The sequence below is a fragment of the Acanthopagrus latus genome, chromosome 17 (assembly GCF_904848185.1).
Source record: "Acanthopagrus latus isolate v.2019 chromosome 17, fAcaLat1.1, whole genome shotgun sequence".
In the NCBI taxonomy this organism is placed as follows: domain Eukaryota; kingdom Metazoa; phylum Chordata; class Actinopteri; order Spariformes; family Sparidae; genus Acanthopagrus; species Acanthopagrus latus.
Window position 1 is genome coordinate 11,597,150 of NC_051055.1, and position 17,031 is coordinate 11,614,180.

Sequence of the window (17,031 nt, forward strand, 5' to 3'; positions counted from 1 at the left end):
TTGAGACATTAATGTACTGACATCTCTAGCACAAGAACGTAGCTGTTGGTCGTCTCATACGTGTCCAGCAGCCTGACCAGGTTGGGATGGTCCAGAGTCTGCAGGAGTCTGATCTCCTGCAGCACCTGTTCTCGACGCAGCAGCTTCTTGTTGACATGTTTCGCCGCAACCGTCCGTTTACTCCCTCTCTGGTCGCAGCGCTTCGTCACTGAGAAACGGCCCCTGGGGAGAAGAGATCATACAGTACCTATTTAATATTGTGTGACTTCTTTCACATTTACTGTTGTGTATTTCCCTGAACTGGGGGGGGGTTTATACAGCACAATCTACAAAACTTTAATAGAAAGCAGGAATTGTAATCAGTTGACAAGAAATTTCAATTCCTCTTCAGCCAGTTACGACTCCCACTATTACTGCTACTGGTAGTCATGTCAGTAATACTGATGATTCACTGGCTTTGATGTGGTCAAGGAACATAACATTACAGTCAGACAGTGAGCGTTAAAGTCTACCAGGTTTTCTTGGTGCATTCTTACCTTCCTAGCTCAGTGATCTCTGTGTAGTGGGACTCAAAGCTGCCTTTCCAAAGGACTTCAGTGCCATCATCAGGTGTTCCTGAGAACATACATTGCATGTAGGTAAGTAAGTAAATTTGCCAGTACATTTTCCAAGCAAAGACTTTTTTTGTTGCTTTGTTTGTGGAAGGCCAATTAATGTTTACAGTTTAACAGGTGAGAAAACCTAACAGCTTCTTTTAGTAACACAATGTACCAAATAATTAAGCTTTATACTGACAAAACATTCCTCCAGGTGCTACAAAGCATAACACAATAGTAGTGTACACATTCATAGTTGAGCACATTCACGTAAGTAGTTTTATACCATAACAGGACTCTCACCTGAGACTTTGAGGCTGGCAGAGGAGGTGACAGAGCCTGCTACATTTGTGGCAACACAGGTGTACACACCACTGTCCTCTACAGACACGCCCAGGATATGAAGAGTCACCTCTTCTGTCTCACTGTAACAACAGAGAAGGAAAGAGAGATAAACATTTTCTCCATTTGACAGCAAACAGTAGAGTTTTAAAATTAAGGCTTCATAATGCACCTCATGTTTCCCATCAAGACTTCTTGTATACTGTGTCTTAAATTTAAACAATATCAAGTTATGTCAAGACACATGCTGTCACCTGTAAGTGATGCTGTAGTGTCTGTTGTTGCTCAGAGTGTTGTTGTCGGGTCCCCGCCAGGTGACTGTGGCCCGGGGACGACTGCACACTTTACACCTCAGGGTAACACTGTCGCCACTGTCACATGCTACATCGCTGACAGGGATGAGGAACTCTGGAGGAGCTGGAGAGAAAGGAAAAGAGGCCAAAGATGATAAGTGACGCACGGCCATGCTTTTACAATAAAACTGTAACCCGTCAAAAGTTTCAAAAGTTTTTCTTTATGTTTGCTTAATCATTTTCACACACTCTCATCCACTCCCTGGTCAAAATGTGTACATACCATCATGAATGAAATTGGGATTTAGAAGCTGTAATGAAAATGCAAAAAGAGAAAATTAGATTTGTTGTAGTGTAAAGCGATGAGAGAGCTAAATATACTTTGAAGTTTGTATAGTGATCATCATGTTTCCGACCTTGACAGAGACTTTGTTTGCCAGGCCATCCTGAGACTTGCGGTAGCCGTTCTCCAGCTTCCTGCCCTCTTTATCTCTTTTCTCAGACTTTCGGCGGATACGGAGCGCTGTGTGCCATGATAACGATTTTCTAAAGCAAACAAAACCACAAGGGAGACATTCTCAGTGTCTATTCCATTGAACGAAGAATTCAGATATTTTCACGTGCTTGTTTATCTCAGGAACAGGAAAGGTGTCTCTTATTCTTACTTGATGGTTCCTTCAGGGAGTTCGGGTGTGATGGAGGATGAGGTATGTCCCAAAACGTAGCCAGGGATCCAGCCCTCCGCGGCAGGGCAGTGCTCATTGGCCGCCCGGTAGACCAGGAACATGTTTTGCTGGTTGCTGGCTAGCATTTGGACCACCTCACCCTGCACCACACTGATTTCATCCTCCTTCACTGCCACATAGTCCTGGGTCACCAACATGGTGGACACACTGCTGCTGCTACTGCTTTCACTCTGTAAGAGAAGAAGAGGGTAACACTTTAAACTTACACACAACAGGCTGCACTGGCACAAAAACCAACACATTCATATTAAGACATGCAAATATATTTCTGAAAAGGGTGGTACAGAAGTGTTCAGTAGCAGTAGTTTCACAACAATCAAATGCATGATTTGATTGGCGGTAACAAACACAGGAATGGCCTTGCTAATATGTTTGATGCATGCAGCAAAAGACGCATTGCATAATGCTTTTGATCTTGCAGTTTCATGGTTAAAGCAATCGTTTACGTCAACAGTGATGAGTGAAGAGTCACTTTATATGGAAAAAGTTAAGTTCTGAGAAGTTGTGAAGCAGAAGTTACGATAATCCAGTCAAAGACATCCAGATAAGGAACATTATGTGGTCAAGAAAAGAATGAAGCTGACGTAAAGCTAAACCCTGACCTTTTCTGAGAAAAAGATATAATCTGTTTGAAAATGGACAGAAGGTTGAAGTGAAGCAAACAGCAGCTGGTGTTGCGTCAAGGCTAACCATTGCAAAGTTCAGACTATATTAGCTGACAGGATAAAGGGTGAAAAATGGTGAAAAAGATCAGAGAAAAATGCTGTTTTTAAAATCATTTGGTTACTATTAGTGTCTACCAGCTGCAGTTGAGAAGCAAACACATACTAAAGCTCAGAGACAGTGTCAAAGAAAGCAGATACAACAGTTGCTCTATAAGTCAGTTCCACACTGTTAGTACATTCTGAACGGGTCAGAAGATTCTCTCTCACACACAGTATCGCTGGAGTTAGTGCACTCAGATAGCCGTTAATCTCCAGTGTGGTAGTCGTTGCATGTACAAGCCATTCTCAGAGCCAGCGGCAGGGTGACTGACTGACAGTCAGTCAGTGAGGGCAGGGTTAGTGACTAGTGAGTAGGCTTCACTGAAGCCTGGATCTCGACTTGGCATCTTACCCCGTTGCTCTGGGTGGAGTGTATGGACTGCTCGCTGGTGGAGGAGCAGGTGCTCATACGATCTATGTCCTTACTGTGGGTGGAGTGGCGGTGATGAGAGGGTGTCCCGTGGCTTCCTCTGCCCAAAGAGTCCCCTCCTCCACTACTGTCATTGGGGTAGGAGAAGGAACCTGGCCGGCTGGCAAGAGAGGGAGGTATGGCAGGGACCATAGCCCAGAAAGGGTTGCCTTTGTGAGCTGGGCTGGAGGGTACAAATGCTTCCTTTCCGCCTCCTCCTCCAGGGGACTGAGGTGAAATGAGAGGAGAAACTGTCCCGATCCGAGGGCTTTTTAGGGGCAAATTCAGAGGTGCCACGGCCATCTGTGGTATACCAGCCGTTTGATGCTTCTGGATTTCTTCAAAGCCCCCCAGAGCGGGTCTGACACTGCCCTCCATGCTGTCTGATGACCTGTTGCTGTTATTACTGTTACTTCCATGAGGACTGTCCAGCCTCCTCATCTTAGGGACCTCTGAGGCTAACAGCTCTCCATTTGTGGTGCTGTCTGAATAGGGGTTAGAGGGGAGGGACTGTGGGTGGCAGGGTGACCACATACCTGCTGATCTGTCGGGCCCCTCGGGGCCTGGGGGATGGTGATGGTGGACGGGCTGGGGGAGGCGTGAGGATGGCTGGGGGATGCGGGAGGGTCGGGAGCGAGGGCCACACAGAGAAGAGGAGCTGCTCCCTGATCCTCCAGAGCCGCCGCCGCCACCTCCCCCTCCCATGTTGGAGGTACTGTTAGAGCTGCTGCCTCCTGGCAGGCCCCCAGTACTGCTGCTGCTACTGCTGGGTGGACCGCCCGGCCCGCCACCACCAACATGGTTCCTCTGGTACTCTATGGGGGATGTCAGAGCTGTGGGAGAGGATGAGGGACAAGATTTCACATATTAAGCCAGAGATTATTCACTTGCATTCCATTCATTTTGATCATTCTGCGTATTTTTTTTTACCATTGAGGAAATTGCGCTGGTTCTCCAGTATCTGGCTGACCTGGTGGACCCAGACTTGACTGACTCCAGGACTCGTTGAATGGAGGGTATATCTCTCCAGGTTGCCACTTGATGATCTGGATGTGAGTGTGAACTTGCAGGGGTCTTCTGCATTTTCTTCTAAACCCAACCAGCTCACCTGAGGTCATGATACAAAGATGGAGGGAGAGAACAGAGGGAGGAAGCAGGACATTGAAATTTGACTTCAGTGCAATCTACAATACATTAAAAATACAATAATAAATAATCTATAAATAGTGCTATTTTATCATTTGTGGGAGGATTACATTTTGCCCAATAATTTGTCACCTTAATGAGCTGAACTCACCTTAATGCTGTTCTTGAAGAGGTAGCCAGGAGTGGAAAAGCCCTTCTTTTTGTCCAGGGGCTCACTGAAGATGACAATCTGCTCGAACAAGAAGATTCTCCTCTCTTTCATCCTGGACAGAAGTCCTCCATCCTGGTCTGACACCATGAAGGTGTCTTGGAGGAGCAATCTGCCCTGTGCCACAATTTTACCCTGAAGAGAGAGCGAGAGTGCAGGGAAAGGAGGTCAGAGGAAAGATACAGACAGTTGAGGAAAGCATGCAAAAAAGTTTTTCTCCCACTGTTTGTTCTGGAAAAAAAAAGAAGAAAATAAAAAGCGACAACTAATCCCAGCCAAACTGCTTACAGCGCTTATACACATCTGCAAAATGAGTACACACTGACACCCAGTGGAAAATGTTTGGAACTACAAATTGATTTCTGCAGGGAATAATTTATTCACATTGTCACCTTCTTTCATTTAGTGTATTGGTCACACACAAACATGCAAAAGTGCCTAAGAGAAAGAAAAGCAGTCTTACTTCAAAACCTTGAAGGCGCCCAACATTCATCATGTCATTGCAGCGCTTGGGGACCACACACATCACCTCCACAGCTTTCTACAGGCAACATGAGAGTAAAACAAACTTCAAGAGACAAACTGCATGTCAAGTAAAAAGGAAAATGCTACTCTTGGCACAAGTGGCTCAGGTAATCACACAGCTGCAAACACAATGGATTACTGTACACCATCGCTTTAAGTACGTGTGAGCTTAAAACCTGGACATCATTTACCTCCAGCTCTGTTATATCCATTCCAGCCTTCTTAGAAATTTTGAAAAGATCCTGCAAAAGAGTTATAATGTCCATATTATAATATTATATATATTATATTGTGTATTATATTAAGTACTTTTCTTTAGCCTGAATAATGCCTACAGGCTCAGAACATTATGGCAGATTTACCTTCAGCAGTAACTGGTACTTCATTATACGTTGGACGGGTTTTATTAGCAGGTCAGTGATCTGCAGTCTGTGACCCAACCGCTGCTTTAAATCCTGATGAAAAATGAAAGAATATTATCATCTCTAGGGAATATGCATCACCTGGACGATACAACATAGAGAATATTCAGTAGGTGTAAAACGGTTTCAAAATCTTACTTCAAAGTAAGTGTCAATGTACTCCGACACAATGTGCTCAGATTTAGGTTTGTTCTGGCAGTACACGATGTACATATGTAGCCTTCGCTCCTGGAATTTGAAAGCAAAGTGAAAAAATATGACATGTTAGAAAATATCTCTCTAGTACTCTCTCTTTTAAATTCAATACTTGATATTTGATATTCCGCCCTTCAACAGAATAACACAAATGTTAAGAGGTGTCTCACCTGTTTGACAAATAAAGGAGCAAGCCTTTCAGGATCCTCCAAACACTTCTCAAGCTCTCCCAGGAAAAAACTGCAGACCAGCCAAGAGAGAAATACAAGATTTAACCTGCCTGTCGTTACACTGGGGCAGATAATACAACTTCAATTTGTTGTGGGATTTCAAGTGCATGTTAACTGAAGAAATGCCAGCATACTCTTTGTGCCAGTCATAGATCTGATGGATGTTTCCAAAGACGATCTTGTCTTTTCCTCTCATGTCATCTGGAACTCCTTCCTCTTTCATCCTGCTCATGTAGCCCTGAGAGGAAGAAAGTCAACCCATTAGTATTGTACGTGTGATATACAGCATATATATATATATATATATATATATATATATATATATATATATATATACACATACATACATACATACATATACATATAAATATATATATATATATATATATATATATATATATATATATATATATATATATATATATATATAAGATATTCAATTATCTGTTTGTTTCTGGTTTTTTTGGTTTTGTTTTTTTTACCTCAACCACTGAACCCAGATCTCTGACATAGTCCCTCTCAGTCTCCACCAGCTCCAGAAGCACATAACTGAGAGACACAAAACAGAAATTGTCACCATGTAAAACAAACATAATGCACTCAGCTGTGGATGATCATCAGAGATGTTCCATATAAGCACAAAAATGTAGCCAAAGGTGATTAAGTGATTCAACTCAAGTCGCTTTGTTTATCAGAACACTAACAAGACGTGGGTTTGTAACTCACTGTCTCCTCTTGAAGAAGCCAGACTTGCGTTCATCCAACTCATCGATGGGGGAAGAGGAGGAGAGGAGGGAGTTGTCCGAGGGGTTGAGGGAGGGAGAGCTGCTGTCCCCCTGCTCTACAGACAGAGAGCTGGGACGATCCTCCAGTGACTTAGGAAGAAGGAGGAAAGAAGAATGAGAGGTAGAAATAAAGAACCCTAACGGAGGCTGAAAGAGCATCTACAGTCTGTGATCTCATCCTTCTGACTGCATGTCTCAGCTGCATTTAATTAATCAAAATAAAGCTGCATGTCCCCAAAGGAAACAGTATTATATTTGCTTTAGTATGCATCTGTACTGTACTGTATGTTGGCCAGTGGGCATGTGTACGTTGGACATTTTTGTGTCCATTTGTTGGATCAGTGGACAGCTGGCATAGTGAGTCACAGTCCTGACAGATGACTAGGCCATGATGCCATTCTCTGTCAACAACACCAGAAGATCAAGTGTGTGTGTATGTGTGCTCGTGCATAAATCAATCAGAACTGTTCTATGCACAAATGTGCCACATTAGCGAGTACTTGTGAGCTTTGTTTATAATTTCTATCTCACCATCTTGCTCTTCACCAGCTCCTCTATGGCACTGACCAGTTCGGCAGCACTGGGTGTCTCTGAACTGTTGGGACGGGCGGACAGACGGGACGCAGACTGAAAAAGAGAGAGAAAATGAAAGATAGAAAGACAGAGAGTTAATGGTTAAGGTCTAAAACATGAAAAATGTAAAACTTGGCAGTGCCGCATGCGTACAGCTGTCATACATTCTCAATGGCTGCTGCTGTGTATGTAATCAGGCTCACCATTGTTGAGTTTGGACTCCGATATTCCACATGTCCAAATATGGACTTGGTGGGTGTGGTCTCCCTAATAAAAGGGTTAATTGAGGACCAAGTTGGAGCCAATAACAGGCCGGTCTCAGGGAAACAGAGGTTATGAGGTGGGTTTAGGTCAAGGGCAAGCTCTGGGATTTGACTGCTCTTCAAGCACGAGCACCACGATTGGTCAAACGACTTATACACAGCAAACAGTGTTGCTTAATACTCCATTGGAGAGAAAGTTTGCCTCTGCAACAGAGCCCATGCTGAGGCATAGTGGCAGGCACAGTTTTAAAAGGGTCCCCTGTTCAAAACCAGACTTAATGGAAATTTCACCATTTAGTCTAACAAACACTGCGCCACTGCAGCAACAGGTGAATGGAGTATTCACTTCAGCAACAGTTGAACAATTACAATCCAAGGGAATGACATTTAGTTGGTGAAAGAAAGAGAACGAAAAGGCAAGGAAATGTTAAAAAAGAAGGAACCAAAGTGGAGACAATGAAGTGGTTTTACATGGAGAGATAGGGAAACTGGGAGAGAAGAGAAGCAGAACAGAAATCAACATAATGCTGAAGGAAGGAACATGCAACCATCGAGAAAATAAGAGAAAAAAAAGAAAGGTCATTAGTGCCAAAGTAAATGTGTAGCTGTGTTACTTTAAGCTCTGTGTGGATGTAATGTGATATTTTTACACCTCTATATGGAAGCAAAGACAAAAATCTGCTGCCTAAATCGGGTGAATCCAGACAAATAAAGAAATCTTTCTTTATAAAGAAGGCAGTTATTTTCAAAGTTGCAAGCTCGACCACTTCTGTGTTTGCATGTCAACTTGTTTTCAAATGGGCAAACCTCCCCACAATTTTTCACATAATGTCTGTATTTGTGTGTTACACCACTGCTGATGAGACAAAAGAAAGTGTCGCCATTTAGAATAAAGCACAAACACACATCAATCTATTTTGTTGTGGTTAAGCTTACACGCACAGCCAAGCCTAATTTGTCTCGAGTTGTATTGTGCACTTTGTTGTCTGCATTCCATTGCCTGTGACCATCTAGAGCCGTGTGAGTGTCTGCATGTATTTGGATTGCCCGGTGTGACCCACCTTGTCATCTTGGGAGTCAGGCTGCAGCAGGCTGTGTTGCTGGATGGCCATGGGGGGAGGCAGAGGGACAGCATCGGCCCCCTCCTCTCCTTCCTCCTCACCACAGCTCTGCATGCCTGATGAGGACGACTTTGACAAGGTTCCACTGCTCAGCCCCTCATTACGCATACGCTGGAGAGAGACAAAGAGCAGGAAAATGATGATTGTCAGTGAGTGGGTCTGAAACAAAATGTTCTGACAGGGTCAGTGATCCACTGATTCTTACTTCCTCAAGTGTCTCGTCCTGTGGCGTTGCAGCACTGTCATCAGAGTCCTTCTGCGAGCCGTGCATTGTGTCCATGTTCTTCCTTGTTCCATCACGGTTCTTCTTGTGCTTGTGGGCGAGCTTCTTGACATGGCCGTCCGCTTTGCCCGAGCTGAGCCGTCGCACGGGGCTTGTCAGCCATTTTCTTAACGTGTTCCCGGGGCGTTTGGGGCCTGGTGAGCTATGAGGACCAAGTGTTTGGCTGGAGCCTGGCTGGAGAGCGTCATTACTGGATACAGACAAGGTGTCTAAAGGTGAAAGGGGGAGAAGAAAAAGTAGGTTTATAATGATATTAATACAAATGTTTAATTAATTAAATGTTGTCTTAATCTGTGGTCCAAATGTAGATTAAAGGGTTATCTCACCGAAAAACACAGTGCAAAATTCAAATTTATGATTAGTCATTACATTGATTGACAGTTCTTTTAATCCAGGGAACACTAGACAACAATTAATCCATGTGATTAATGTTAGCCTGTGTTCTGAAAGGTTTGTTTACATCACAAAGGCTGGTTTACATAGTAACAAAAGAGTCCTATGTTTAGCCATTTTTCCATCTACAAATTCAAGTCTTTTCAAAGCCCATTATTAATATTATTTTGATTTGAAATTCGTTCAACAATGATGCAATTAAACAAACCATAAACGACACTAAAATGACAATTTAGACATGTGAGATTGCATATAGTGAGGGGACATTGAGAAAAAATGTGTGCCCATTGATTTGTTTGTGTAGTGTTTGTTTGTGCAGTGTTTGTTTGTGCAATAGGCAGACGGGCCTCCTCCTCACAGTGATGGCGGCTCCTTGGGGAATCTGTAGGAGGAAAGCTCTTCTTCGACTGGTAATGGAGCGATGAAAATATAACACAGGAAAGGAATGCTTGAGGCTTTTGTCTGAATACTTCAAACATACAGCCACCTGTCTGCCTCATCTGCCTGCTCCCTCCCTCCTGTTCTGCTTCCTGTCTTTAACCCGCTTGCCTTTCTCCTCAACTGCCCTGACATCCCCTCATTCTCCATCATTATCAAAAATGCTGCTGCGTGCCACAGAGTGAAGAAACAAAACCTTGTGACAGGCTCGACAAACTATCTGATGGGGGAGTCTTGGGACTGAGGTTGGATTTCTTTGTGCAACATGACCCCAACTCTGACACCACACAGCATTCTCTGAACCAGACCTTTCACCTCCAGTGAGACTTTACATATCAACAAAAGGTAATAGCATGATTTAAGAGTTCCCCTTTAATTTGCTGCCAGCACAGCAACCTCAAAAAATCCCTGACAAATAACTTCAGCAGTCATCCAAAGACCAAAGATAATCCATTAGGACGACATTCTCATCTCACCTTTGAATACACCCATAAATTGATGTCTTTTGGGGGGCCTTGGAGTTCTCAACCCTAACCCTAAAGACATGCAGAACAACCACAGAGACACTACACTACTAATTATGAAAGAATATAGTCATATTTTATATCAAATTAAACAGCAGAAGCTGGGCTACAATGTGTAAAAAACATGTTTATATCACCTTATATCACCCTAACCCTAACCCCTAACCCTAGAAAATTGGCTTGGGACTTAAAGGGTTAAATACAAAGCTGAGCAAAGCTGCAGCTTCACTAAATCTGGAAACTCTGCTTTGGTGCACAGTGAGGCTCTCGTTGTACAAAGTAACATGTTGCACTTTAAAGCTAAGTGTCAAAAGAAAACACTGAGCTTTGTTAATGTATTTGAGTAACATATTCAACTCTGAATACAAGGGATTAAAAAGATGCAGCTGTTAAAGATTTTAACCATGTGACCAAGCTTATGAATGGCAGGTGTGGTAATTTTGCCTGCCCTCACTGGACACTTTCATGCAGCCTGAATGAACACATCTGCATGCGAACATGCGTGTTAGCCAGTGAGCCTCTGGGAGCTGTATTTTTACTGCACTCCACTGATACGAAGCATGTGTTCTCACATTGCATGCAAAGAGAAGAAGAAAGCACAGTTCCCAGAATAACAAGCATCTTCCACATAAGGCACCGTTAAGCCATCTTCTCTGAGACTCCTCTCACCATACTACTCTGACAAAGCCCAGGTCATCTGGAGATTTCTTCGGCATAACCTGAGCGATGATGGCCCTGATCTTTCACCCATTCTGCAGTACTTAAACTGCTTCATGCAAGATTTTCTTAGCCGCAACTCAGGCCAACAACGAGGTGAACGTGTCATGACAGAGCAGGCGAGAACACATCTTTTTATCCTCTTTTCATACTGCAATTTATTTCTTGTCAGACAGAAAGTCAGATGGATCCAGCTCCATCTCCCTGGTAAGGGGGAGCTTGAGCTGCTCTGGTGATCTATAAATTCCACCCAAAGGGCATAGTTTAAAGACACGAGGTGTTGAGGGGTTGTCCGCCTTGCTTGAGGGCAATTTGATGGGAGATAATTCCATTTGTTGGCACACATCCTAACATGCAACTTCATGTTGGAGGGGGGGAGTTGTGATTTAGCTTCTTCCACCATCTCCCCTTCAGTACCAAATGAAAACCAGAGTCCCAACTGTTCGTTACGATATTGCCCTGGAATGTTTTAGTTATGGAGCTTATTCAAGACTCTAATTCTGATGACACAGAATACCTTAGAGTTTACTATTGTTAGTCTCTAAAGACTTGTCAAAATGTGCCTTTATGAGTTCTGGATGTTGTTATTTCAGCAGATAACACCAGTTCATTTGATTCATTATTCATACAAAAGCACAAAGTACAGTACAGGTACTGACTATGCCTTTGAATGGCTTGGGTTTTAAAGTCCAGAAAACTTTATGTAAATGACTGTAAGAGGACATTTAAGCATCACACAACTGTTGTTTTCTAATGTAAATAAGGCCCCTTTCTGCCATTTCAATTAAAACTGGCAGACAACACTGATGACCTACAGCTTACACACCTATACTTGTCTACATAATACAGTATATTACTTGGATGGAAATGGTTCAAGGGAATGATCCAGGGAGCCACACACAGGACTCAGGACTTCCCATGGAGTGCAAACAGACCGATGACACGCTGGGGTCACAACTTAACGTGTAGCACACTGTTGCAAAGTACATCTCAGCTATTACATCAAGGGTTGTGGGGCAAGTCAAGCAGACAAATATATCATGTGTCAGTTCACACCAGTTGGGTCTCTGGTGAAACAATACTTTTATGCCTTTGAATGTCACTCAAATACTCCCAGTATGAAACAATGTCCTGTTATAAGGCAATAATGCCACGATAAGTTGACAATATTAAATTAAAATTCCATAAATTTGGAATATCATAACAGTGTCAGAGAGTAAGTTTAACTGCTAATATATATGTGAATCTAAATATGTTGTTAAATGTGCATCAATATAAAATATAGCAAGAATAACATGTATTTTGCCTGAAAACATTATACAAAAAGCAAAGAAGTATACCTTCTGTCCTGAATCGTGACTAAAATGTCCACACTCTGACAGTTAGATTAGCATCTGGTGCTGTCTACATGCTGTGATTAGACTGAAGAGGTCGTGCTAACAGGGGTGTAAATGGATGAAACATGGGGTCAGTAGCCTTGACACATTCCTCCTCAGTAGAAAATAACCCTTGAGACACACATACATACAGAGGGTACAACCTTTGCCCTTTGTCCTGCAGGGTGTCTTTTATTGTGGAGACACCTCCAGAACAGCTGGTCAGACTCGCAGTCATGGGAAACAATAATGGGGGACATGCAGTTGGTTTGCAGGGGTGTTTGTCCTTAAAGACTCAGAAAATACATCAAGACAAGATGAATAATCCACTCGATTGAAATATAAGACTTTAATATGGTTCACTCATCCAAGAGTGGATTATTCAGTTTGTCTTTGTGAAATACTATCTAGATACAAACGCTATTGTATTGCACAGCATTTTAAGCTTCTGCACGACAACTACTGGTCATCTGGTCCCATCACTCCCATCTGGTAAGCTTGTAACATCACAAATGCAGAATTCCCAAATGTAAAAAACAAATCCAAACAAATACACTGGGGGCATACAGTATATTGGTGCTAGGCCATCACTACATACAAAAGATTTACTGTAAATTGCTAGAAAATCGCTGAAGCTGCAAGAGATTAAACTTTACGTTGCAAAACCCTATTAAAAGTAATAAATGTCAGTATCTCCTGCATAGATCTACAGGGGCTATAACTGTTAATGCCTCATCTTTATTACAGTGATGATCCCAAACTTGTTGAAGAACAGTTCACTTGACTGGCTTTGAAAACCTGTAGCAAACATGTTCATATCTTTATTCATCTTTGCTGAAATTGTTTTTCTGACATATGCCTGTTTCCAGAACTATTCTGAATCATAGAAAGGTTTTGTAGGCCATATAGCTGTAAAGACATTCAAACTTCCAAAAATCTATTAATTGCCTCCACAATCTGCCTAAACACATAACAGTTACCTTTGATAATGGACATGTTACAAGGGCACATTTGCATAATATCCTCCCAGATTAACTCAGCTAATATTCCTGAGAAAAGACCCACCAAGAGTCCACCAGATGCTCTCCACTGCATCTTCAGATGTTTGCTAATTTATCTGCAAGCTATCAACATGCCATCATAATTCAATCCCTGCTCATTGACGCTACTGCAATGAACCTGCCAGATTTACAACTTTATGTGTGTGCCCGTGTCTCAGAATAGGAGGAATGGGAGGGGCTCTCATACAAATGGAGTGACCCCTGCGCAGCTCCACAGAAGCATGCCTGGGATTCCAGATGTGTCACCAGGGGAGCATCTTTCGTGTGGTCTTGTCTACCCCAGGAGAAGTGACACAAACACACGGACACACACAAACATCAGTCAGTGAGGTTGGAGTCAAGCTTTTAGTGGTGGAGGTGCAGTGTGTGGGAATACTCCCGGGGTTTGTCTATAACTGATCTGTAAAAATGTGGACAATGCAGAGAGAGGGCTCGCCACCAGCAGACATAGTTAGGGAGGGCGTAGAGTTGGGATGGGACACATGGAAGAGTTTAGAGACCATTTGCTAAATATACTGGGAAATCTAGTCAGATATTATGGTATGTAAGGCTGTATGAATAAAAACAACTATAAAAATATTAAACGGACAAAAGAAATGGAAATGTGTCAAAATCCTAATTTTTCATTTATATTCTATACTATTCTGTTCGACCTCATTATTTCCTTTTTCCCCTTGGGTCTATGATAACACCCTGTGCCCATCTGTGCACCCGCCTGACCCGTCATACAGATATGCACTAAAATATAATCTTGTAAATGTGATTTCAATAGATGTAATATCCATCACATAACGGTGCATTCACCAAATTGCTTTCACTGCCATAATGCCACAACGTAATCCAAACTTGATTAGTGAATGCCCTCTGCGTTAAACCCATTTGAGAATAGCAGATCTACACAAAGACAAGCCATCAACAAAGGGAAAGAACTGTCTAACTGTAGTAGTTTCTTGCACAGTAATTGCATTTAATGATCCAACTTTCTGACTTTGCCTGCTTTGAGAGCAAAAACTGCATCTTGATGTCATAAAATCAGAAATGTGGACAGCCACACTCAGATGTTATCACTGTAGTTCTGAATGAGACAAGATTAACAAACACAAACACCAAACTGGTTGATTTCATCACATGTCATTTAACTCATTTCTATTTCTCTACTTTCCTGTATTTCATATCTCACCTTGGTACAGACTAGAAAAGTGTTTCATTGGGAAAAAGCTGCCCTGACAGCAAAGCCAGAAAATTGCTTGTGTCCCAAACAGTTTTTTCCCCATGCGTTACAGCACCTACCCAGGTCCAGTAGCCAGAACTTGCAGTTGTCAGAATGTCCTCCCTGTGCTGAATCCATTGAGCAAAATGGGTTAAGGGACACTAATGACTCGATTCCACGGGCCATGTCAGCCAAATATCAAGCGTCTGGTATTCTGACTGGAAATATTCCCTCACAGCATCTCCACAGATACGACAACTGACTCTGAACTCATTGGCAAAAAAATAAAACTGCTTAAGTTAGAGTTAAAAGTAAAACATAATTCTGCAGTATATCGCTGAAAATCCAGGGAGAGAAAGAGTGAAGTCCAGCATGAGGAAAAAGAAAAAGTCAAATGCAGCATTAGAGAGTAGGATGTTTTCTCTCTCTTTCTCTCTTTGTATCTCCTTCCCTCCCTCTGTCAGTGAGTGGGCTGCTGTGAGGATATTGGGCAAGCCTCCACTGTGCCTATCCTGTTCCAAGGGGATGTCTGTAAACATGCAGCACATCTACCGTATTACCCTTTGTAGAAGCACCCACTCAGTTTGTGTGGGCGGGTGCATATTTTACAGGCATCAGGATGCATACAAGTTGTGCAGTATGCGTGGAACAAATATAGACTCGGTTATGAAATCTGAGTGAAGTGAACTGCAAAATGTTCAGTGAGAGAAATTGGTTACAGATTTCAGATTGTTCTCCAATTCTGTATCTCTATTAGGGGCTTCCAATGGTCTCAGGTTTTTAACTACTTCATATTTATTTAACACTAAACCTTGTTTTCCTACATCGTTCCTTCATCTGGCTAGATGCACAAAGAACTCCCTGTTTAACTCTGAGTGTGTGTCTGTGTGTCTCCTCGGGCTCTAGACACTTTCCTGTACAAACACGCACATACACATATTGCCTGCACTTACTCTCTGCTCTTTATAGAGTCCTTTTCATCAATAACAGTCATTAACTGTATACTTTTGTATTTATTTCATTCAGAGAGCCAACCTGCATATTTTTGTTTAATGGGGGAATTCCAGCTGTGTGAATGCAATTAGACTGTAGCTAAAAGTGTTCTAAATGCAATTTAACAGGAATGAGTAGGTTTGAACAGATTATAGCAGAACACGGGACTAATCATTTAGCAAAGACACGCATACTGAATACATATATACAGACGTGAGACATCCTATAATCTGTATTCAGTAATCAATAATCACTATTCTCCAAATCCAGAGTTTTATTTTGTGGGGCACGATTCCATTTGAAAAGGTCAACAGATCACCAATTTTAGGCCATGATGTCACTGAACAAACAATAAAAGACAGAAATTGAGTTTGTTACCAGGTTTGGTTTCTGTATCTCTCACAAGTAAACCGTCTTCCCAAACAGACAGAAGAAATGATTTGGTAATGTTTACAGTTCTGTCGAGTTAAGTTCATCCCCCATGAGTAAACCCATTTCCCAGAGAGATAAGTAATGAATCTCAGAAAAGAAAATTACGCCATATATCTGAAACTGTTGGATAACCTCCGGCTCCAGCCAGTTGATCATTTTCGTGTACACAGGATGGTGTGTCTGGAGGTGCAGCTGCAGGCTACTGCTAAGCTAGCTGTGTCATCTTGGTTTTATTTTTTTTCCTTGCGAACGCTCGCAAGAATGCAGGGCTGGAGAGAAAAATAAAATACTGGGAGAATTTCTGATTCTGCTTTTGATTTGAATGATCAAAACTGAAAGCTCATTTTGACCACTTTTCAATTTAGAATCGATATTGTGACACCCCATTAATCAGAGCAGACACCCAGCTGCCAGCTGTACACTTAACAAACTAATCCTACATTATGTCAAGCACTCAACCGCATTCTATTCTGTTACTCTATACACAGACATTGGCCTCTAACAGTCAATTATTCCTGGTTGTGAGACAGCAGGAAAAGGGGGTATTTCCCAGAGAACACTAATCCCCTAAACTGTCAACCTCCCTCAACTTTGGACAAAGCCGCCTACATGGCTGGTCAGGAAACACCAAAGGTTGACAAAGTAGCAAAAGATGTTTTTCTGTTATCCTTTTCCTCCTCCTCCACCTCCTCGGCAACAGCCTTTTTTGACCACAGCAACCCCTGCAGTGAGAGGCTCCTTTTCATCACTCCCTCTGGCCACCCAAACACACAGATACAAACAGTGAGGGAGGGTTGGGTGCAACCAAAGCACCGAGGAAAGCCTGATAAAAACAGAGAGCCTCTGTAAGCAAACAGAGATGAGAAACAGTAAAGCTGAAGCTAAAAGCATAAAATAAATAAGGCGCTGGGAAATTCTACCCTTCTTCCTGTTCTGCACTAGTAAATCATTCAGCTCATTCCAAAGTTGCGAGTTTCTGTACAGCA

General features: G+C 42.4%; 1 protein-coding gene across 2 annotated transcripts in view; it reads right to left on the reverse strand.

Moving 5' to 3' along the window:
- Positions 1 to 17,031, reverse strand: part of triob (trio Rho guanine nucleotide exchange factor b) — a 105,496-nt gene that overhangs the window by 3,666 nt on the left and 84,799 nt on the right. The window contains exons 38-58 of one of the 2 annotated variants that reach the window (XM_037075717.1): positions 8,824 to 9,110; positions 8,559 to 8,729; positions 7,193 to 7,288; positions 6,603 to 6,751; positions 6,359 to 6,425; positions 6,011 to 6,114; positions 5,817 to 5,886; positions 5,590 to 5,679; positions 5,392 to 5,484; positions 5,221 to 5,271; positions 4,968 to 5,045; positions 4,448 to 4,639; positions 4,081 to 4,258; positions 3,094 to 3,983; positions 1,897 to 2,147; positions 1,648 to 1,777; positions 1,515 to 1,542; positions 1,193 to 1,355; positions 900 to 1,021; positions 537 to 615; positions 22 to 222 (exon numbers count right to left, since the gene is read on the reverse strand). In XM_037075717.1, coding sequence (XP_036931612.1) covers positions 22 to 222; positions 537 to 615; positions 900 to 1,021; positions 1,193 to 1,355; positions 1,515 to 1,542; positions 1,648 to 1,777; positions 1,897 to 2,147; positions 3,094 to 3,983; positions 4,081 to 4,258; positions 4,448 to 4,639; positions 4,968 to 5,045; positions 5,221 to 5,271; positions 5,392 to 5,484; positions 5,590 to 5,679; positions 5,817 to 5,886; positions 6,011 to 6,114; positions 6,359 to 6,425; positions 6,603 to 6,751; positions 7,193 to 7,288; positions 8,559 to 8,729; positions 8,824 to 9,110 — 3,490 coding nt within the window. Of the gene's footprint in view, positions 1 to 21; positions 223 to 536; positions 616 to 899; positions 1,022 to 1,192; positions 1,356 to 1,514; positions 1,543 to 1,647; positions 1,778 to 1,896; positions 2,148 to 3,093; positions 3,984 to 4,080; positions 4,259 to 4,447; positions 4,640 to 4,967; positions 5,046 to 5,220; positions 5,272 to 5,391; positions 5,485 to 5,589; positions 5,680 to 5,816; positions 5,887 to 6,010; positions 6,115 to 6,358; positions 6,426 to 6,602; positions 6,752 to 7,192; positions 7,289 to 8,558; positions 8,730 to 8,823; positions 9,111 to 17,031 lie in introns of those variants that run through there. The other variant, XM_037075718.1, reaches the window with a different exon arrangement.